Source organism: Urocitellus parryii, chromosome 10 (assembly GCF_045843805.1).
Source record: "Urocitellus parryii isolate mUroPar1 chromosome 10, mUroPar1.hap1, whole genome shotgun sequence".
NCBI classification, from domain to species: Eukaryota; Metazoa; Chordata; class Mammalia; order Rodentia; family Sciuridae; genus Urocitellus; species Urocitellus parryii.
The window spans coordinates 57,036,516-57,061,194 of record NC_135540.1 but is presented as its reverse complement, the minus strand read 5'-3'; the positions used below and the strand labels follow the sequence as shown (position 1 = coordinate 57,061,194).

Below are 24,679 nucleotides of genomic sequence, written 5' to 3'. Positions count from 1 at the left end.
TTGTTGTCTTTAAACAAATTAATATGGCAGTATCAACTTATCTGAACTTATAGGAGTTTTTTTTTTAATTTTTATTTGTTCCTTTTAGTTCTACATGACAGTAGAATGTATTTTGACATCATACATACATGGAGTATAATTTCTCATTTCCATGGCTGAACAGGATGTGGAGGTACCATGGGTGTGTATTCATATATGAACATAGAAAAGTATTGTCCAATTCATTCTATTGTCTTTTCCTAGGAGTTTTTTTTTAATGATCTTTATTTTTTTCCCTGCTATTAAAATACAGGCAGAAACATCAAGAATCTTCTTAATCATAATGTTATTATGTGCTTATAAGATGCTACCCCCGATGCCACTGCAGTGACAGCATTTGAACATATCATTTTACACAAATCCAAAAACTCAGGAATTCCAGCACACAACTGGTTGTAAGGGTTTAGATAAGGATTGTAAACCTCTATTTAAATTTTCAGGGTTTGAAGGAGATTTAAAAATACACTTCCTGGGCTGGGGATGTGGCTCAAGCGGTAACTCACTCGCCTGGCATTTGAGGGGCACTGGGTTCGATCCTCAGCACCACATAAAATAAAGATGTTGTGTCCACCGAAAACTGAAAAATGAATATTAAAAAATTCTCTCTCTCTCTCTCTCTCTCTCTCTCTCTCTCTCTCTCTCTCTCTTTCTCTCTCTTAAAAAAATACACTTTCTAACAGGTTTGGTGGTGCATGCCTGTAATCCCTCTGGCTTGGGAGGCTGAGGCAGGAGGATTGCAAGTTTAAAGCTAGCCTCAGCAACTTAGCAAGGTCCTAAGCAACTTAGTGAAATCCTGTTTCAAAATAAAAAAAATAAAGGCCTGGAGATGTGGCTCAGTGTTTAAGCACCCCTGGGTTCAATCCCTGGTACCAAATAAATAAACAGATAATAAATAAAAGTAAACTTCCTCATTGTATGCATGGAGAAAATGAAGTCCAAAACACACTGACACTAGAATTCAGAACAAGGTTCATTTTTCTACATCATACTTTCTCTCTACTCATCAGATTGAAATCTAACTCTCCTGGCTACAAAATAGAGATAATAATGATAATAGTGTCATAGAAATATTGCAAGGATTAAATAAGATAATGCAAACACAGCAATTGACACATAATGATTCTAAAAATATGTCCATAAACAGCCTTAATATCACTAAAGATAACACACTGAATTATTGGCCTTTGTGATTTTCTTGTCTGCACTTCCTTATATGTGAGTGATCTCACAGGGTACCCACATTGCCAATGGCACTGCCACCAAATGGAGGGCGGAAAGGCAAAACTTACTTTTTGGACATCCAAAGTAGATTCTTGGTGCCCATACTATAAATTTTGAAGCGAGATCTTTTGATTTGCAAGAACCTTGTTTGGAAAGGTTTTTAGCAATAAAAACTGAAAGCCAGGAAAAAAAAAATAAACCAGAGATTTTGCTGTAATCATATATTGGAGAGAAAATGGAGAGACATTGAGATTCTACTGTCTTAAAAGACTAGATGAAAGTTACCTGGGTCAGGGAGAGGAAGAAAGGTTGGTGGAGCAAGACTCTGGAAGGTTGTGTTGAGGTCGGAGATGAGGTCCTTAAACTTGGAAAGACCACATGAAAGAATCCATTTTGCAAGCCTCTACTGCTGCCATCACCGGGGACAGAAGCCAGGCCTGCAGGGTTCTAGCTGGGAGCACTGCAGGTCAGCTGTGCCTGTCTTTATTGTTCGTGTCTATTGATCATCTTCTGATAAGAGTGGGGATGTGGCTCAATGGTTAAGCACCCCTGGGTTAAAACCCTGGTACCAAATAAAATAAAAATGGTGTGTGCAACAACTATCTAGCTACAACTTAATTTTTTTAAACTTATTTTTTTAACAGAAAAAGTAATGACCTCAGGTCAAGATGGTAAAAATTAATCCTTTGATGGATCCTCTCTGCTCCTAACACTCAGAAATGATCGGTAAGTTATAAAAATCGGAACCCACCAGACCTATCAGGGCTTGCAACAATATGAATGCCTGTATGGAGTTAATAAAAATACAAAAAAAAAAAGTGGGCAGAATGAAATTATGGGCTTATTAGGCTCTGATTTTGGAATGAATTGATCACCTGGTAGGGGTGGGGGTGGGACCAAGGCCATGTTTTGGAAATCATGTTTTTAAACTCTAATTACTATTTCTGATTGTTTCCGTGTCACTTTTTGTATTTATTTTAAAATGAGCACATCTTCTTGAATCTTTGAGCTTACTAATTAAAGATTACAGGTGTATGAATACTTCATTGTTATGGCTTTTAAAAAATTCTCTCTTGTTTCTCCAGCTATTGCAATTCACTCCCACTGTGTTTCTATTTGTCTCAGACTTTCTCTTTCCTGTTGCTTGTTTTCATATACTGTGTGTCTTAGGCTGTCTGTTCAGCTCTAAGAATGTAGGACCATGCCACCTGGTATGGGTTTCCTCTGATGTTACATTTCCGTAGATTTAAGTAGGTTGATTTTCCTGTAATTCTCTCTGAAGTAGGAAATCATACTGGGAGCATTTTGTTCTGTGATGGCAACTATTAGATTTTAGTTTAGAGTGAGTGGGTAGGGAGCCAGGGGAGAACCTCCCGGATGCCAAGGAAGTGGAATTTACTCTGAAGCACTAACATTCACACTGGAGGCTTCAAACTTCTCCCTTGAACTTTTGTCCAACTTTTGAAGGGCACAACAGTCCCACAGATTTTTGCAGGAGAGAACATTCTGGTTGCTTATCTTTGATTGGAAGGGGTAGAGGGCTGTAAATGTGCTTTCAGTGAGAGCATCTGCCTAGCGTGCATGAGGCCCTGGGTTCGACCCCCAGCTCTGAGAAAAGAGGTGGGTAGGTGTGTGGTGGAAGAAAGGGAAAGGGGCACCTAGTGGCTTCAGTTTTACATTTTAATTTTCTTGGAATTCTGACTCAGAGCATCTGGGAAGTTTCAAAAGGAAGTTTGGCTTCTATTACTCTCTTGTTAAATTAATGATGAGAAAGTAATATATCATGACAATATTAGCATTGTTCCTCTTCCAAACGATGAAAAGCTTCACTGATTTAAGACAGAATGCTATGCTCTCACTTATCATAGAACCATTTAAGAAAGATTTACTACTTACAGGACTTTCGGGATCTTTCACCAAATTCTCTTTTTCATTAAATCACTCTAAATCTTTTGTGTAAAATCCATCCTTAGAACCCAGCTAGCTGAATGGTACAGGTTCAATGACTCACTCAACTAGTAGAGCTACCTTACAAGGAAACATCCTTGGTCGGAGTGATATTGGAAATTCAAGCTCAACAACATTATTAGAAAATAACTTCAAGACACCGCGGCCCAGAGATCGGGAGGAGAGTCCTGTCCCGCACCCGGAGACACAGAGATACAGGGTGAGCCACCCTGCACTGGGGTTCATTATTCAGCAAAGCGTGGCTCCACAGCCCAACATCAGGGTACAGATAGGCTTGCGGCTGCCACCACCACTGGGACATTGCCGCTTGTATCAAGGGACAACAATAAAGACCTGGTAAGATATCACCAAGATCCCTGTGGGCCTGGCTGCATGAAAGGTATCTCTACTAGGGGTGCTAATAATTATCCTGTTGCTGAGGTAACAGGGAGTCTTGCATGGGGTTGCCTCTCTCTCTTGTTTCTCCTACTAACAGCCAACTTCTTATGATTACCCTCTCACTAGTCATATAATTTAATACCTCCATATTCTAACATTCTACCTCATAAACATCTCAGCCAACTACCCAGGCCCCCTTCTACCATTAGAAACTGTAAACCGTTATGCAAACCTATTGACTGTAAGGTAGAAGATAACCGAACTCATCATTTCTAATTATAGTGACAAAACTGTAATGTAAAAATAGAAGCTAACCAATATATGGCTGCTCGTTGGGTACATTGAGTGCTGTAATATTGATCTCTCCCTTAAAAGTGAGGTATTGGTAACCTATAGGCCTACTATAAGACAATAGGGCAGAAGCTGTAATACCTCAAATCTATACTCAAGTGAGGAAGACTCATAGACATCATGAAAAAACAAGGGAGGAAAGTGTCCCAAACAAACCATGATACTACAACCATAGAGTCCATAGATAGTGCAGTAGGTGAAATGTCAGAGAAGGAGTTCAGAATATACATAACTAAAATGATTTGGGAATTGAAGAACGACCTAAGTGAGTAGATGCAGGGAAAAGTTGATCACTCCAACAAAGAAAACAACAAAAAAAAAAAAAAAAAAAAAAAACACAAAAAACCCCAGAAATCCTCATAATGAAAACAACAAAAAAACCCAGAAATCCTCAAAATGAAAGAAACAATAAGCCAATTAAAAAAACTCTATAATTTATAGCATCACCAACAGACTAGATCACTTGGAAGTCAGGAACTTAGACAATGAAGACAAAATATACATTCTTGAAAATAAAGTTGACCTCACAGTGAAGATAGTAAGAAACCATGAACAGAATATCCAAGAATTATGAGATACCATTAAAAGACCAAATTTAAGATTTATTGGGATAGAGGAAGGTTCCGAGACTCAAACCAAAGGAATGCACAATCTCTTCAATGAAATAATAGTAGAAAATTTCCCAAGCATGAAGAATTAACTGGAAAATCAAATACAAGAGGCCTACAGGACACCAAATGTACAAAATTACAACAGTTCTACACCAAGACACATTATAATGAAAATGCCTAGCCTACAGAATAAGGATAGAATTTTAAAGCCTGCAAGAGAAAAAAATCAGATTACCTATAAGGGAAGACCAGTTTGTATCTCAGCAGATTTTTCAACCCAGACTCTCAAAGCCAGGAGAACCTGGAACAACATACACCAAGCTATGAATGCAAATGGATGCCAACCAACAATCTTATATCCAGCAAAATGAAGCTTCAAATTTGATGATGAAATAAAAATCTTCCATGATAAATAAAAGCTAAAAGAATTTACAGCAAGAAAGTCTGCACTACAGAACATTCTTGGCAAAATATTCCATGAGGAGAAAATAAAAAACAACAATGAAAATCTGCAAAGGGAAGAACTACAATAAGGGATAAGCCAACCAAAGGAGAAACCAAGTCAAGCTGAATATCAAAAATTAAAAAAAAATTAGCTGTAATATAATTCATGTCTCTTTCAACTCATTTTAATAAATGTTTACACATAATAATTTTAACTATAATATCTAATTTTTAAGCTTTTGTTTATTTCATATTATTTTGTTTTCCATTTCTCTTCACAAAGTTACACAAATATGTTCTTTAAAAGTTTTAGCATTTTATACATTATATTTTAACATATAATTAATTTGGTATGTGAATATACATTCCCTGTGATATGAGATGAGGTATATTTTACTCTCTTATAATTAAAAATCATTATTCAAGATTCAAGGATGAAAAAGCTTAATCAGAGTAAAAATTGTTTAATAAGGTATTTATAAAGGTAAGGGAGAGGTTGAGAGAAACTAACAAATTTTGTGAAGCACCTTTCCTTTTGTAAAATTGGAGAGGTGAGAGGTGAAATAAGAGAGAGCCATTATGAAAAACTTGTAGGACAAGGTGACCTAACTGAAGTTATTCCCACCAAAAGCAGGTAGAAAACAACTCACAGTCTAATATAGAGTCTTTTTTTTATAAAGAGAGAGGGAGGGGGAGAGAGAGAGAGAGAGAGAATTCTTTTAATATTTATTTTCTTAGTTCTCGGCAGACACATCCCTGTATGTGGTGCTGAGGATCGAACCCGGGCCGGACGCATGCCAGGCGAGCGTGCTACCACTTGAGCCACATCCCCAGTCCCCTAATAGAATCTTATAGGGAGGAATAAAACACCTTGCTCTACTCTTGTATATTTTAAGTAATCTCTTTGATGTCCCTTTCTGATGGAACTCAACAAGAAACCACATAACAAGAGGACTTATCATGTAGCCTACAGCATATGTCTCACCAAAAGGTGAAAGATGGAGAAAGGAGCCAATATTGGCAGCCATTGGTTACATGAGGCTACTGAAATTTGAAATGTGTCTAGTCTGAATTGAGGTGTGCTATGTATGTGTTAAATAGACATTAGATTCCAAAGACTTACTGGGACAAAGAAAATGAACATGAAATACTTTACTATCTTACTAACAATTATATTCTTTGCAAATTATGTTGGTAATCCATTGGTTTAAATGAAAATGTATTAAAATTAATTTCTCCATTTGTTTAAAAAAAAGAAGGAGCACAAGCTAACCTATTCTGTATCTTGACAGTAGTACTATATATCCATATATATGTTGTCATTTTTTATATTTGTGTTATCAAAATTTATATAACTTATATAACTATAAAACTAAACAGGATAAATTTACCATATATAAATTATATCTCAACAAACATGACTTTAAAAAGAAGTATTTTAACAGTATTGGGCACATACTAACCACCTGATAATAATAGCTGTTATTATGGTTCATTAAAACAACCAGCATCAAGATGTTTCATAGTGGGGTAGAGAGAGAGAGCATGGGAGGAATAGAAAAACTCTAGATAGGGCAAAAGGGTGGCATGGGAAGGGAGGGGGCAGGGGGTTAGAAATGATGGTGGAATGTGATGCTCATCATGATCCAAAGTACATATATGAAGACACGAGTGGTGTGAATATACTTGTACATAATCAGAGATATGAAAAGTTGTGTTCTATATATGTAATATGAATTGTAATACATTTTCTATTGTCATATATAACAAATAAGAATAAAAAATAAAATAAATAAATAAAAAAGAAAAGAAAGGAACTTCAAGAATAATATCATCTGCTGATTGGCTGTTGCATTATTATTATTATTATTATTATTATTATTATTATTATTTGGTACTGGAGATTGAAATCAGGGGTGCTTAACCAGCGCTGAGCTAGTCCCTAGCCCTTTTTTTGTGTTTATTTAGAGATAGGGTCTCACTGAGTTGCTTAGTGCCTCGCTCTTACCCAGGCGAGCTTTGAACTGGTGATCCTCCTGAGTCGCTGGGATTACAGGTGTGTGCCATGGTGTCCGGCTGCATTGTTCTCATTTATGAAATTATATGATTAGTAGAACCTACTGGAATCTTTTCTACTTTGGCTTGGTGTTTCTACCCAAAATAGAAAAACTTGCCTAGAAGTAATTGTAATTTTTTAAAAATTGGTGTGAGAAACACCTGCACCGAATAAAAAACAACGATGCAATTGAATTGTGGGGTATGAGGAAAGCACATTCAGACAAAATTCCATGTTTGCTATGAGATTGAAGGGGGGCGGAAAGCTTCATGGATGTATTCAACTCTGCCTTTAACAAGAGGAATGCATTGACTGCACTCATTTCACCCTAGAAAAAACAACTTCCTCTTTCTGATGCCATTTTTTTCCATATCTAATATTATCTGTTTGCCACTGGTAGTCCCCTTCACCATGAGTGAAGGTCACATCGAAGCAACATATGTGGCAAGGAAAATACAAAGATGGATGAGTCATGATGTGTAGCCCCTCTGAAAGGTCTTTGGACATTCCCTACTCACTGAAATACGGATAGAATACAGGTAGCCATCTGGAAAGGTTTAGCATATGTCAGTGTCCATCCTCCTAAACCAAGATAAAGTTAAATTTCCCCAGGAGCTAATTTCACCCGAAATAAAGGACCCATCTCTTCCCTTCCAATGACTGGTGAAAAGGTAAGATATTTTTAGAACATTACATCTCAGAAGGCTCATCAGGATACAGTATTTGGGGTGAAAAATGGAATTTGAGTCTCTGACACTTATCAGTTGAATCATGAACAAATTACTTGAACTCATTAAGCTTTAGTTTCCCATCCATATAATGGGGTGGTGGTCCTCCCTTTTTAAATAATACTGCAAATATTTCATAAGTTCCTACGCACACGTATAAAACCGATGGCACAAAGTTGGGTTAACGTGCTTTATAGAGGAAGTCAGTGTTCAGAGCATAAGCAAAATGGGGGCCTCCAAAATGAGGGAAAAAAGCGTAAAATTATTTGATTTTTTTAAAAGGAAATTATTAAACTAGATATCCTCATTAAAAAAAAAAGATTGCTTATGTTTTCTCACACTTTTAAAAAGTACGTTTGACACTTTGGTGCTGTCCTATTTTAAGTCACACATGTAGAAATGGCCCCAACTTCTCAGTGCTTGGTTACTTAAAGGACATTTGGCTCTCTCTTGTCTCTTCCTCTCTCCCTGGAGTCTCTCCTCCTGGGACCTCACCCAGTGGCACTGAGCCATTTTATTAAATTGAATATGCACAGATATTTAAATACATTTATGCTGGTGTACTTGGGATCCAGCTTTTGATTCATTGTGAGTTTTCCCCCTTAAAATAATTCAAGGCCATGCATATCTGTGTCTCTCCTATTTGTTTACTTTCTGTCTGTGGTCTTTTGGCTTATATTTTTCTATATTGCTTGATATATTTTCAAGTTCACAGACCCTGATGTCTGATGGAGTTTTCTGGCCTAGTATGCAGAAAACAAACCAATATCTATTAAAAAATGTAGAAAACTAACTACAAATTCACAGGTGGTAAATATTTAAAATATAATGGAACTCACGGGTTTTCCACTTTCTGACATTTTCGTTATGGAGACAAATTGATGTACAGCAAAGCACACCAGGTAAGTGCTCATGGGAACAGACTTCTGAAAAGTTGTTCGCATCCATTGGTCATCCACTGACTCTGTTATCTATAGAATACAAAAGATAATTTTTCATTTATCAAGAGATCAATCATGTCCAAGACAAACAAATGGTGACCCCCGCCCCAGCTCTTCTCTCTACTCAGGAGCTTTGCCAAAGCTCAGAAGTAAAAATTTTTGTGGTGATGTTGAAAAGACTAAAGGAAAATTCACATTATTTTAAGTATTGTGAAAGAGTAACTGAATTATATGCAGTATTGGGTTTCTCTAGGAAAAACAGAATTTGGACTATGATGTCAATTGGATGAGAGTTTATCTTTCTACACTAAACAACAATCCTCACCATAATATTTTAGGGGGTATTTTGATCTGTTAATAAAGGATAGGCTAGTGTTTAATATTGTCAGGGAGAAAGAACTTAGTAAATGTTTGCTGACTTGAGTACATGCCGGAGGGGAATCACTCTATCAAGAATAAATGAATGGTGGCTTCTCTTCTCCACTTCTAGTTGTCTACATAGAAGACCCAAGGTATGGCCTCTAAAGTCAGTGCCTTGGTTACCATGGACAGAGAGAAGGATTCCAGTGCTTGACATACTCCTTCTCTGTCTGTTTTTTTTTTTTTTTCCACACCAGCTCTGCAGTCCTCCCTGTCAATCATGAATCCTAATACTTCAACAATGAATGCTTTCTCAATTCTTGGTACCATTGTTTAAATGCTTCCACTTCCTCTTATAGCTTCTATTTAAGTGGGAAGCTTTACAAAGAGATTAAATGAGGGAGGCTGAACTAGAATTGATCTATGATTGACATTACGTGTATGTGCTTATAGAAAAGTGCTCGGGTTCCAGTAAGGTAGTCACTCCACGATGAAAGACGAATAGTATTAGTGTTGATCTCCTAATGACCTGAAAATTTTCCCTTTTCCAGCTCTATTGTCTGGATCTAGAAGAAGGTCAAGAAATATAACTCTGTGAAATGAAAGGTAATGTGGGGAGACTGTGAGCCGAGACTGGTAAGTTTGCTTTCCCCCTCCCATTCTCTTCCCTCATTCATGCCAAGACATTCTGATGATGCTGTACCCTGAACCCATCTTCTGGGTCAATGTGTCACACTTTAACTTTATTCTTTCCTCTCTCTTATCCAACCATACTTAATTTCTCATGTGCCTGATATCAAAAGAAATCAAGTTTAGAAGCTAGTTCACATGGAGGCATGGATGGCATGGATGGCATGGATGACGACAGTTTACATTTTAACCCTCTAATGTTTTTGTTTTGTGTTTGTCTTTTCAAGGGATATTTTATTATCAAAAGAGAAGAATTTCAGTGATGACATTTCAGGCAGTGAATCAGAAAGATCAGAGGTATAATTTCAGCCTCAGTGTCCTTCTGGTACTAAATAAATGATAATTATACCTAAAGATGAGACCTACTCTTTGACATGTCAAAGGTGTAAAGTATGTTGAACTTCAACTTTGAGGTAATGATATTCTAGTTAACTACATTACCAATTATAGAGGAAAGAGTCTTATGTTAATTAATGATTACACAGGCAGAAATTAGTGTAGCCTGTTATTTATCCAGCAGTTGACAAACATTTCCTGTTCTCAAAAAAAAAAAAAAAAAAAAAAACTACAGGCATGTTTTTTGCTGGAGTTGGCTTCTACAACCCAGTATTTAAGATTTTTCACAGTAGTTTTTCGGTGTTTAAAAACTGGGTTTATATTCAGCTGAAAATAAAACTACTGAGTTTTATTTTAGGCCCAGAAATATTTCTAAGCCTGTAATTCCATTAGTTTGTCATGAATTCATCATTATTAGGGGATTTTGTGAGTTGAGCAAAGTCCCAGCCAATGGATGTCTACTGTTTTCTCTCCTGCACAGAAACATGGAGGTGACTTCTTTACTGGACTGTGATTACTAGAATTCAAAGCAAAAGCGAGTGTTAAAATGTATTCTGAATCTTCTAAACCTACAATGAGTGCACATTTAGCTCTAGAATTTAATGGTTTCTCTTCCATGGCAAATCAGGTATTTTAGCTGATATTATACACACAGACTATCTGCATAAACAGAACATTAAGAAATACTCACCTCCACGGGCATATTTGAAAGTGCATGATAGTCTTTGGGGTGGATGATGGATATGTTGTAAGTTGCCTTTTTGTTGGGCTCATCGAAACATGGGAAGGATTTCCTAGCATCTGTTGGTTCATGGTCCGTGGCCGCTATGCTCCTTAGAAATAAACACATAGACAGAATACATGCTGCGTCTTTTGACAGACCCTATGTTCTTATTCCTATACAAAAAAAAAAAATGATTATAACTATTATATTTCTTAACACAAGGTTCCATCTAGGAAAATTATCAAATAACTGTCAAAGTCTGTCCTGGGTTTTTTTAGATTGGCAAATCCATGAAAATCCAGAGACAAACAACTTCCTGTATTTTATTTGAATATTTACACATTTTACAAATCTGTTCAGTGGGCCAAAATAAAATATGAATCATGACTCTCTCTATCCCAAACTCATTGAGCAACAAAGAGATAAATACAAAGCTAAACTCAAAGACCTGTTTCTAACTGTCCTAGAGGTAGCGAGCAGCTGTATTCTGTCACAGAGCAGAGGAGTATCTTCCAGCATCTCCAGGTCCTATCCGAATGACACATTCTGTCTTATTTATGTTATACCACAGACAGAAATCCAGTTTCATCTTCATGCAGAGGCAGTGCTGAGCAATTCCCCAGGTAAAGTAAACTTTGGCCTGATTTAAAACAAATCCACCTTTTGGGGCCGGGGATGTAGCTCAGTGGTAGACAGGTGCTTAGCATGTCTTAGCATCCCCAGCAATTTTTTTTTTAAATTTTTAAAAGCCCATTTTTGAAACATCAGCATTCTCTTGTGACTCTAGGCATTTTCCTGTGTTCACTAAAATGTTAATGTTTATTATTTCTAGAATTTCAAAAGGAAAATATTTTTTTTTTGCTGAAAAATCTTCTCAAAATCAATTAAATATACATTTTATACCTGTAAACATATTAAAATAAGGCAACAGTGTTGTGTATTTGCTCATTGGAAAACTAAACAAAGTAAAAAGTATAAAAGAAAGGAAAAGTAAAGCAATGTTGATTTATATTCATTAATAATTTGTAAAAGGAAAATATTTTGTTCTTCAGGATTCTCAGAAGCTAAGGAAGGCCTATCATAAAGAGTGCCAACTTAAGTTATCAATCATTCATTTGTCCCACAAATAGGTGTTGTCCCTATACACACACACACACACACACACACACACACACACATTATTCTAGGTGCTGAGGAAACAACAAAGACTTTATAGATAAGGTCCCTGATATCTTATGAAAAGATAGACACCCAAACAACTCAGTCATTTAGAAGAGCAATGAGAGTTAAACAGAAATAAACCAGGGGAGATGGTCGACAGTGACCCAGGAAAAGTGATGAGCAATTTCTGGTAGAATAATCAAAGGGGAGCTCTTGGAATGAATGATGGTGTGCTGAGGTCTAGATAATCACAAAAAAACCAGACAGGTGAAGAATAAGGAAAATGTGTTCTAGCTCAGTGAGCAGCGAGTGCCAAGTCCTTCTAGTAAAAAAAGAACCTGGTGCAGTTGAGGAACTGAGAGGTGGTCAGCTGAAACCCAGTGAACCAGGTAATTGAGGCAAAAGAAGAGTTCAGCACAGTCAGATGAGGAGAACAGGCCATGGGAACACTCTGCATTTTTATTTTGGTTCAAGGATTTATTATATACACTAATTTACCTAAAAAGTAATATGCCATAGGTCAACATCCATCCTAGGTAAAATTTTTGAATTTTTTCCAAAAGCTATCTGGATCTAAAAAAAATTTCTTGTTAAAAACTTGGCCAAGAAAACTAATCTATACTAAAAATAAATAAAACCAGAAGACTGGCTATCTTTCAGGACAGTGTTGACTGAAAAAAGGGACATTTTCAGATGATTGGACAACTTTGTTTTCATCATAGAGATATAGATAGCAAAGATGGGCATATTTGTCAAAGTTCCTTGAATCGTGATCATTAGATTTGTACATTTCAATGTATTTTATCTAAAATAAGTGTAAATAAATGTTGAACACAATGAAGTATATTTGTATACTTCACAATGGTATGTGTTAGCAATTTGGAAAACATCCTTCTCCATTTCCTAAGCAGGCAAATAAAAAAAATTGAAGATAATCTTTATGATAGGGCTTCGTTAGCTTCCTTAGCTTAGTAGATTCCTCACTGTTGGGTAAGGGAGTTATATATTTGTAAAGGGAACACTAAACTGTACTCTGTGGGGCTGAATTGTAATGACATGTTTCATTGTGATTTCAATGATTTTAAATACAAGTATAAAAAGCAGATGATACAGAAATACAGAGACATATATGCCCTTGCTTTATCTACTGAGCAAGACTGGAAACAATGACAGGCTTGAAGTAATGAGCACAATTAGTTCCCAGATGACTTTAAAATATCATTCTCTACTGAAAGAAACCAGGGCTCCTTGGAGAAATGGCTTATTCTGGTGCTGGGTCAGGAAAATTCCAAGATGATCTTGGAATATCTAACTGTGCCAAAAAGTCAGGAAATATTCAAAGAATCATGGGAACAAGTTGAAAGGACACAAGAGCCTGCTTGACGTGAGCACCACTGGACAAACTTGGGAGAACTGGAAATCAAAATAAATAAGGGAATTCATGAATCCATGAATCCTTATTCTGATTTTCAAAACAAATAAATAAATAGGGAGGAAGGAAAGCTCTTTCTTAGTTTGCAAACTCATAATTTTAGTAGGAATAATGGTCTTACAAAATCATCAGTGGTAAATTTCATCTCACTCCAATCAGAATGGCAGTCATCAAGAACACAAACAATAATAAAATGCTGGTAAGGAGGCAGAGAAAAAGGAACACTTTTATACTATTTTGGGGTCGTAAAAATAGTACAACCATATGGAAATCAGCATGGGAGTTCTTCAAAAGAATAGGCGTGGAACCACGGTATGACACAGCTATAGCACTCCTTGGTATTTACCCTGAAGAAGTAAAGTCATCATACTATAGTGACATGTGCATGTCCATGCTTACAACAGTACAATTCATAAGACCCAAACTACAGGACCACTCTAGGTGTCCATCAATGGATGAATGAATAAAGAAAATGGATACAATGGAGTTTTATTCAGCCATAAAGAAAAATGAAATTATGTGATTATGTAATTTGTAGGAAAATGGATGGAACTTGAGGCCATTATGTTAAGTAAAATAAGCCAAACTCATAAGGTCAAAGATTATATGGTTTCTCTTATACATGGAAACTGGAGAGGAAAATGGAAAAAAAGAAGTGATGTTGTGGAAGGTGTTTTGAAAACCAAAGAGAGATCAGTAAAGGAAAGTGACCCTAGGGAGGGAGGGATGCAGGAAATACTGGGGAATGATATTGGCCAAATTATATTGTTATATTGTGTGCACGTACATATATGTAACAACAAATTCCACCATTATGTACAACTATAATGCACCAATAAAAAAAAGAAAACATGGAAAGAGAAGAAAAAGAAGAAAATAAAATCATCAGTGGATGTTCAAACAAGTGGGTAAAAGTTTGATGAGGGATATTTGCATAGTTTCAAAGAATCTTCAGAAAATTACTTATCAAGGAGAAATTGTAACTTTAAAACAGACTCCAGTCCGAATGGCAGTCATCACTGTTGGATTCCATCTTGAGCAAGTGATTAAAAGTAGCATCACAAATAATAGTATAATCAACAGTCTCCTGATGTGATTTCCTGAAGGAATACAGTGATATTCCTGATGTGTTTAACTTGAATTTTTAAATCCTAAGAGTCAGATGATCTAAAATTAAGTGATATTCTCCAAACAATGCCTATGCTCTTCAAAAATATTGACACTGAGAATGATAAAGAAGGGCTAAGGGACTGTCCTGGTTTCAAGGAGTACAAACAAGCATGATGCTAAATGCAATGCATGAGTCAAGATTGCATTCTGGACCAGAAAAAAAAAATCAATTAGAACATAACTGGGTGTAAATTTGATTATGGACCATGGATTAGATAATTGTATTGTATCAATGTTAAATTTCCTGATTTTGGTAACTGTACTGTGATAATGTTAGAGGATACCACTGTACTTAATAAATATACAGATATTAAAAGAGAAAGGGAGAGAGCCCTCACTGTATTCTCCAAAGGGAGAGCAGGTGGACAGAAAGAGAAAGGGAGGGAGGGAACAGAGGAGTGAAAGTGGGGAAGGAAAAAGAGGGAGATGAAAGGAGAGAGAGAGAGAAAAGAAAAGGGACAAGATGTAAATGACTTCTGAATCTGGGTTAAATTATTTATTCTGCAATAGAATAATTATTGATGAGTTGTGTGGTGTTAACAATTTGGTAAACTGAAGTTCCTAACATCTTATAGATTATATTGAGTGCAAATGCATCAGAATAAAAACTTGCACACTTTCCCAGAGTGTTAAGTTGTGTACAGTGATCCACCAAGCTCCAACCCTATGATAAGTCAGTTGCTTTTGTTCTTCCGAATTCTGGAATCTGATTTTTTTTTTCCAGAAGCAGAGGAAAAGGAAAAGTCACTCCCTGTAAAAATGCTTCACCTTAATCAATAAGTCAGCTAACTAATTTGGGAAAGGGTGGGGGACTTCATGTGGGAGGGAAAGTAAGGAGGGAGTGGATCATTTTCCAAATAATAGCCATTGTGCAGGTTTCCAAATACTCTATTTTGTCCTTGGGTAGATGCTAGATAAACTCCTAAGGACCCAAGAGAGAGGAGGCTTCTCAGTCCTTTAGTGCTCTTTAAAGGAGGTTCTGCTTGATAATAGGCAAAACCTGCCTTTTGAAATCAGAGTACTCCTGAGCTTGCACATGGACCTGGGGCAGATCTGGCTTGGTTCGTCTTGGTGGTCTTCCCAGCAAATCACAGTAAGTCCAACTCCATCACAGTGACCTGGATTTACATCAGTGCAGCCAAAGTGACATTCATCAACCAGCAGGGCCACAAAATGGGTATTTTTTTTTTCTTTGTTAAACTGCAGGATCATATGATTTTAGGGTAAAGCCCTCTTTTAAAACTAAAAATTCTTACATTCTAATCTTACTTTGATCCCTTAAGTGTGATTCTTAAGCAAGTCACAAAACCTTCCAACTTTTAGTGTCCTCAAACTGTAAAACCTAGTCACCAGAGCATGTCTAGCCTCTTCACAAGGTTAGGGGGACATAGGAGGGGGAAGAATATAGGTAGTAATATATTTGAAACTCCCTTGAAATTTACATGATAGGTTTAGGACACACCTCATTGTATTTCCTAAAAATCTATTATGCTAACTATGCTTTCTGATATAGCACTTTACATAATCTAAAGTATTTATAATTTATTCATTTGATATATTAGAACAAAATAACTTGTATATAAATATTATAGGTAATAAACCATTTTTAAAAATGGTAATCCCTTATTTTTCTCATGGATGACTAAATAACCTAAAAGCCTCTATTAATATAGTCAAATTCAATAAACATGACTAAATTTTTAAAAATATTATGCAAACTTGAAGGCAAGGTATATGAGATAGCAATGTAAAGCAATTGTAGATCACAACTTCTCTTGGGAGGTTTGATTCAGTGATTCAAATTTCTTCTTTTAAAAATCTAATGAACTATTTTACAAATTAATGGAAAAGTCTGACTAATAAATAGCACAATACATTTGGAAGTGACTCTTGGGTATGTCCTGAATAGCTATTATGCCAGTCCAATGTGCTGCTGTGAAACCCTTCTCCATAGGGGCCTCTCTGTGTCACATTAAGTCAATTGCTAGACCTAGCGTGTTAAAAAGAAATTCCTTGTAACTTATTAATTCATCCACAGGAAGAACATCCTTCTGACTTTTCAAAGCACATTAGATCAAGGTGACTCTGGAGACAGCTGAGGAAGAGATCCAAGTCACAGCCCAATTCACTCTGAATCAACTTTAAAAAACAAACAAACAAACAAAAACCTACCTGATCATCTCATAAACTACTTTTTATGAGGAAAAAAAACACTTTTTTCCAGTGAACACTCTCAGGCTATGTTCAGCAATTTAATAACTTGAACCAGCAAAATAACTACCAAGTCCAGATGAAATCCTTAAGCAAAGGGCTTCTGATGCCAAATGTCTATGCAGACTAAGTAAAGGATTCCAGAATTGTGTAGGGAACCTCATTAGTCAGTGCAGGATGGCTCATCTAGATTTCAGTCTTCAGTGTAGTTTTATGGTGGTCTGAATAAACCAGTTAATAATTTAATTTCCAATTGCTTGGTTTTTTTATTGCTTGACCTTGGATATTCAAGGTCAAGTAAAAATCTTTTTCTGTTATTTCCTCACTTCCAAAAGAAAATTATGAAACCTCTTTAAACAAGTAAACAAAACCTCTCCCCAAATCTAATTCTTTACTGATAATGGGCAGACTGATAACATGACATCAGTCTAAGAATATAAGAATAAGCTGAGTACAGTGAAAATTTTAAGATCAAAACTACCCATGCTTGAGTGTACACCTCTGTGCATGAGAATATACCACCTGCCCCACACACTTGACTGTGAGCATCTCACTGATGCTTCTACTCGGAGCCTAAATCTCATTACAAACTTCAGATATATTTATTCAAGTGCTCACTAGTCGTACCTTCTCAGATGTCTGACAGGTCTCCAGCAGGCCTAACACTGAAGTTGGCCTTCCTTCCTAAACCCGTACTTTTTTTCTTCCATTTGCAATATCAACTAAAGGCAAGAGCCATCACTCAGATCACATACCTCGGGCATCTGAGACCCATAACATTAGCCCTTCTCCACAGTCAGTGGATCTGGGAATCTTGACTACCTTCCCTCTACTTTCTCTATTGTGTCCTCTTCTCTCTATCCTAAAACCACTATCTGATTGATGCTCATCTCTTTTCAGTACTTCCCATATACTTAGATGTTGATTTGTCTCTTTCCTTCTCCATCTACATCCAAAGAGTTACCAGTTAATTCCTCCTTCACAGTTTCTGTCATAGCTAGCCTTCTTTTTCTTCCCTGTGTGTTTCCCAGAGTTATCCCTGGCTAGCTTCTTCCAATCAGAGACCACAAACTAATGTTCTTACCCCCGTTATGAGTTTCTGACTTGGCATCCACCTGCTTTTATCTTCTCATCTCCTTCTGCCTATTAAAATCCCATTTATCAAAACTCAGTTGAAATCCTCCCAATGTTATGAAGGACCACCTTGAAAAACCCCAAATTAGAAAAGACCTGCTCCTCTTTTAAATTCTTCTTGTACTTTCTGTCAATTCTAATGATTCTCAGTCACAAAAGTATAAAGATTGCATTCCAAAGTCAAACAAAGATTTGACAAACTGCTCTTCCATTCCATAGCATGGGGAGATAAGGAGCCAAGGCTAATTTTCCACCCTAAGTGAGAAAATTTCACCAGTGAAAGTGGAACTCATTAATGGGAAATGGGCTGCAACTTTGTCAATTTCAATTTCAATGTCTTGGCAGGTGTAGGGGAACACCAGTCAGATGGGGACCTGAATGAAAACGTTCCCATGTAGTCATTCAATGACATTTGAGGGTTTGCTGTGTACTAGGTGGGAAACAGGAGAACCACCGTCTCTTCTCAGGAACTCCACTGTAGATTCCACAGTCACAGTATGGGAACTGTACTATGGCAGTCTGTCAAAGATTCATGACGGCCATTATCAAATAAAAGTTTCCAAAAAGTCCCATGATTAAAAAGCAAACCAAATTATGTACGTAATATTATTTCTTTGGTTGATTTGGCCACAGAATCCCTCCCTTGATTCTTTGCTGGCAATATCTACTAAGATTCCTTACAACCAGAATGCTATAGAATATACCTTGGGAAATTCTGTGCAAGAGTAATTCAAATACTGAGAAGGAAATGCTGAGTGTTTGGGAGAAGAAAATACATACTTTGGAGATTTAAGTAGAGGGAAACTTTTTGAGAAGAAGACAACAGGAAACCCTATATAACACAGTGAGTACAAGTGGAGGGGAAAAATGTAGGGAGGGAAACATTCCAAAGGTTACAGTTAAGTGGTATTTCTTAGACTCTAAAATAACAGTCTAGAGAGTAGGAAGAAGTGGGAAAGAAAGGAAAAGTGATGCAACATTTCTCAGCCTCTCTGTTACTATTAAGACAATGTGGATATTATTATTATTACTAAGGAACTCTATACTTATTTTTTTCCACCTCTCAATCTTGAGAAAAAGAATCATGGACTATTGTCTCATCTCCTCTTTGTGAAATTCAGGTCCTGGTTGTGTTTGCAGAAATCAAGTAATTTTGGTTACTACTGAGTGCAATCATGCTTAGAATGCATAGAGACCGTCACAGATTGATATCCCAAACTGATACTCAACCCCAGAATTAAATTTTATGTTAAGGTAGAAAGGTCAGGAAATAGAATTTGAAAATGAAATTAATATGTCAAAGGGACATCTGTACTTCTACATTAATTGAAGCATTAGTCACAATAGCCAAAACATGGAATCAGCCTGAGTATCCATCAACTGATGAATGGCAAAGAAAACATGATATACATACATAACAGAATACTATTCACCCGCAAAAGGATGAAATCCTGTCATTTGTGGCAATGTGATTGAAACCGAGGACATTATGTGAACTGACAGGCACAGAAAGTCAAATTCAGGAGGATCTCACTCATATGTGGAATGTAAAAAACTTCTCCTAGACGTTGAGGGTAAAATGGTGGTTACCAGAGGCTGTGATGGTAGTTGAGAGAGCTGGGATGCAGAAAAGCTGGTCATGGTACTAAGCTACAGTTATACTAAGCTACAGTTATAACAAGACGTTCCAGGACACTATTGCCCAATATGGTAACTATAGATTATGTATAATACAGTTCATAAAAGCTGGATGAAAGGATTTTGAATGTTTTCACCACCATAAAATGATAAATGGGTGTGGAGACAGATTGCTCACCCTTTTGGGAACGTTACACAATGAATATATGCATCAAAAACACACCATAAACCTGTCCAATTTTTATGTATTGAATAAATAAATAAAATATACTTTGACTGCATACTTAAAATGAAACAGTATGGTAATATTTAAAATTGTATGAACATCACATAAGACAAAGTTCACTGAAGAGTATGACAGAATGGTGCTGCCCTGTGACCTTACCTTGGCAGTCCTTATGTGGACTCAGGGGATGAGAACCACTAGGGACTAACTACATTGTCAAGATGTTACTCACAGGCTTGAAACAAAACAAAACAAACAAAACAAAACATAAATGCACTTTTCTCAAGTGCCTGAAATATTTCATCATAAGAAAAACAAAAAAAGTATTCCATTTAGCCTAAATGAGATTATTGAGTAAATGCCAGAATCCTCCAGAGCTGTGTGTGCAATACGGAACTGGCAGCATCTGTGTAATGTGAGAGTTTCAACTGCAACTGCTACTAATGAAAACAGGCAAACTCAGGAGACCAAGCCTCCTCGAGAATCTAGCCAAGCCCTGTCCTTCCTCATCTAGGATTTGCCAACCAAAAACTAAGTCAGCTGAGTTTCAGAGTGAGCAGCTCTCAAGTATATCTACTTTGGTAAAATTAACTGGTACAGAAAAATAACACAAAGAGCCAGAGTGAAAATCACATTTGAGTATAAAATGCTTTTTTAAACTTATAAATTATGTGACAGAAATTTATTAATGGAAACTTGTTCCATATTTTTGAACCTTTCTTATGTGAAATTCTATCTTATTTATTTATTTATTTATTTTTTAAAGGGAGAGAGAGAGAGAGAGAGAGAGAGAGAGAGAGAATTTTAATATTTATTTTTTAGTTCTCGGCGGACACAACATCTTTGTTGGTATGTGGTGCTGAGGATCGAACCCGGGCCGCACGCATGCCAGGTGAGCGCGCTACCGCTTGAGCCACATCCCCAGCCCCTCTATCTTATTTATTCTATAAATATTTTGATGGCTTCCCTCAGATAAGATTTCTATTATCTTCACAAATTTTTAAACTAAAAAGCAGTTTAAAAAGTTTAGTGATAATGATTTAAAAGTTTTAGCTTATTTTCACTTTACACTAATGAAGTTTTACAATCTCTTTAAGGTGGATATTCTTCAGAATATTAAGCCTTTTCCTCTATGAAATTGGCAAACAATTGAAAAAACCATCATATTGTTGGTGAGGTTCAGAGAAACAGACCTGTTCACATATCACTGATGAGAATGTAATTTGGGACATAATTTTGGTCGATTTCCTAGGAATTTTTAATAGAAATATTAGAAAATGTTTATATATAATTTACTAACTGTTCATTGTGTTAAATAGGAGCAGCTTACCCACATTTAGTAGAAAAGTTGAAAAATTACATTAGTATTATCCAATGGCCTATCAAATATTCCATTTGTGGATGAATACAAATGACGTATTAAAGTATTGATGATATAGTGAAAAATCATGTTACACAATACCACCATGCAATACAATAACACCATGTTTATCTGTGTGCAGAAAAAAGACAGAGTATCTGGCTAAAGGCTAATAATGGCTATACTTGGTTGATTTACTTGGGTATACTTGGGTGATTTACGGGGAATGTTTATTTTTTTCTTATAATTTTCTCTGTTTTACAAGTTCTCTGTAATGAATTTGTATTATTTATTTAATGAATAAACTAAGTATTACAAGTTTCTTGACATATTTGTACCCTTTGGCCTACTACTACTTTTATTTTTAGGATAATATCCTAACCTAAGGAAATAAACAGATATATACATAAAAACATATGTATACCTATGCCCTTTTCTAACTTTTTTCAAATAATAAAGTACTAGAAGCAACTCAAATACCCAATATCAGGGAATTAGGGGAAAGTTTCTGTTCCTTCATACAACAGGATATTACACAATCTTTAAAATCTGATTCCTGTAAATATTTAAGAATGAGAAGCCCGGCCCGTAGTGCACGTACGTGTTTGTAGTATACATCCCAGCCTTTGGGGAGGCGAAGGAAAGAGATCTCAAGTTCAAAGCCAGACTCAGCAACTTAGCAAGACCTTGTCTCAAAATTAAAAAAAAATAAAAATAAAAAGGGCTGGGGAAATGGTTCAGTGGTTAAGTACCCCTAGGTTCAATCCCTAATACCAAAAAGAAAGAAGAGAAAGAAAGAAAGAAAGAAGGAAGGAAGGAAGGAAGGAAGGAAGGAAGGAAGGAAGGAAGGAAGGAAGGAAGGAAGGAAGGAAGGACAATTCTGGCCATAGGATACAAGAAAGACATAATCCATCGATCCTTCCTTCCTTCCTTCCTTCCTTCCTTCCTTCCTTCCTTCCTTCCTTCCTTCCTTCCTTCCTAGATGAAGATATAAAAAAACAATTCTGTGGATCTCATGCAGTTTTTCAATGTCTCTCTTTGATATACTGGACAAAATAATCATTGACATTTACTGATTGCTCACTTAGATACATGAAGGATGGGGAATAGCATTCAGGATGTAGTGTAACATCACTTTAAAAGCTTAGTATAAAATCATTGCCCAATGGCCCAAGAACATTACTAGTGAAATTCACTGAACTCCTAAACTTTAAAATCTGAAAATAGTTTGTGTAAATATAAAGGATGGGATGCAGTACATCATGATTCCTCCTGGTTGAGTGAAGGACTCCCTGTTACTGCTTTTCTCCCCCTCCAGGCATTTCATTCACTACAATTAAATTTTATGATAGGTTTTTAAAATACGGCAGGGCAAGAAGTTTTGCTTCTCAGAGTTAACAGAGAGAACTGGAGAATTGAAACCCACGAGGACGGCAGATAAAGATCAGACCAATAAAATAACTAAAACGTAGAATGTGAAAAAAGAAAAGAACTAGAAAGGAGGTCTGTGGGCTTAGGGGAAGTAAAGCGAAACTTAATATTACTTGACTTGCCCGTTCTCCACGTAGGTGGTTCTGTAAAACCCCACCAGGGAGCCGTTCAGCCAGCCAGCGAACTCCATGGTCAGGAGGTAGAGACCTTTGTCACCGACGGGGGCCAGCTCTTCTTCGGCCTCCACCACCACATACTCTTGCTTTTTATACTCGAAGCACCTCCTGAGCTTCACCTGCTCCCCCGAGGGCTTCCTGAGCTCGGGGAGCCGGGTGATCCAGGTGTCCCGCAGGTGCAGCCACAGGTGAGGCGTGCGTGCGCTCACGTTGATGGAGATGGTCACTCTGCCCGTGTACGTGTCCTGCTCCATCAGGGGCTTCACCTCCAGGTCGTAGTGCACGGGGTTGACGGTGGCCGGCAGTCTGAAATGTTTCCAATCTCCACTTGCATCTTCGCTGGCAGGACAGGCGCTGGGGCCCTGGGGAGGGGGCTCTGAAGGTCTGGCCGTGGGAGGAAGGGCCGAAGGGCTAGTCCGGGGAGGAAGGTGGGATGGCGCCGGAGTTGTGGGAGCTGTGCCGTCGGTGGAGTCACACGATCGGGTCAAGCCCACGGAGAGTCCCACTATTAACCCCACAGCCACCACCACCGCACAGATAATAGCCACATGTTTGGTTTGAATGCAGTATCTCTTAGAGCCCTCTTCCTCTGCAAAGTTCATTTTTTTTTTGTTTCCGAAGTCAAATGTTACACATAAGAGGGATGTTAAATTTAACTAACGTCAGCTGACTTCCTTCTTAAATTGGAGAGAGTCCCCTGGTTTGGCAGCCTGTTTTCACTTTCACCACACCTCTTCCTCCGGCTTTCTTGCTTTCTTGCGTCTTTTCCAGTCTCTTCAAGTTCCCACCAGCCACTCCAGGGTGAGGGCGGAAACGAGGGGGGTGGGATGGGGACTCCAGAAGAGGAGCTGAATCCTAGACAGGGAATGACAGGAACATGGCCCCAGCTCCCCTTATAAACACCGCATCCCCACCCCTACCCCTCCCACACTGGAGCAAGTTAAACATAAAACAGGACTTCGCTTATCAGCCAAAGGAGAATGATTTTTTCCCCCCCTAAAGCTCTGTCAGCAGCTTTCAAGAGAGAAAGCCTCTGGGTAAGAGGTGTGCTTAGAGAGAAAAACTCAACCTTTGCCACTAGGTCTTCTTCCTGTTGTGTTCACATTCTCTCTCTTAATTGAAGGGCTTCTTGAATTTCACTATTTCATCAGGTCGCTTGCCAAGAAACTGTTTCCATTCTTTTTCTTCCTATTATATAAACATTCAAATTCTGCCCTCTGGACAGTCCTTAGATTGGGTGCTTGGAGTAATTCATAAATCCAAGGACCACTTCTCCAAGCTGTAAGGCAAACCTATCGCATCTGGATGACAGAGGGTCCGGGCAAGTCACAATGACTTCCATATTTAGGGGTAGCTGTACATGTAGGCACCCAAGTCATTTGGAATAGTAACAATACAAAAATAATAATGCAAATCTTGACAACTTTTTATATGCCAGGCACTATGCAAAGTAATTTATAGAAGTTGTTGAAATTTTTCCAACAACCCTATGAGATTGGTGCTATTTGGATGACCATTTTTAGAGATGGTAAAACTGACATCTTAAGAGGTGTCATTGTTGAAGGTAGCATAATTGGTAAACAGCAAATTGGGGTTGGAATGCAGGTGTGTGTATCTAAAGTCTGTACATTTAATTACCACATTACACTGCTTCTATTCTGTAAAGAGGAGAAATATTCAAAGATTAAGTACTTGGGAGAAAATTATTTCCCAAAGTACAATCTATGGGTATTAATAGATATGCTGGCAGGACAGGGAATGCTGACCGAGAGAGTAAGTTAAAATCTTCTTTGCTGTCCTCCATTCTTTCACAGTCTCCAGATGGTAACACACATTGTGAGACTCTGAGAGGAAACACTATGTGGGTAATTTCCACGTTTAGTTAACAAAGTG

General features: G+C 37.3%; 1 protein-coding gene across 1 annotated transcript in view; it reads right to left on the bottom strand.

The window, feature by feature from the left end:
- Window positions 1-23,620, bottom strand: part of Enpep (glutamyl aminopeptidase) — an 80,574-nt gene extending 56,954 nt beyond the window's left edge. The window contains exons 1-3 of the mRNA XM_077803216.1: window positions 22,724-23,620; window positions 10,815-10,956; window positions 8,636-8,767 (exon numbers count right to left, since the gene is read on the bottom strand). Coding sequence (XP_077659342.1) covers window positions 8,636-8,767; window positions 10,815-10,956; window positions 22,724-23,388 — 939 coding nt within the window. The 5' untranslated portion in view covers window positions 23,389-23,620. The remainder of the gene's footprint in view (window positions 1-8,635; window positions 8,768-10,814; window positions 10,957-22,723) is intronic.
- Window positions 23,621-24,679: the final 1,059 nt, after the last annotated feature.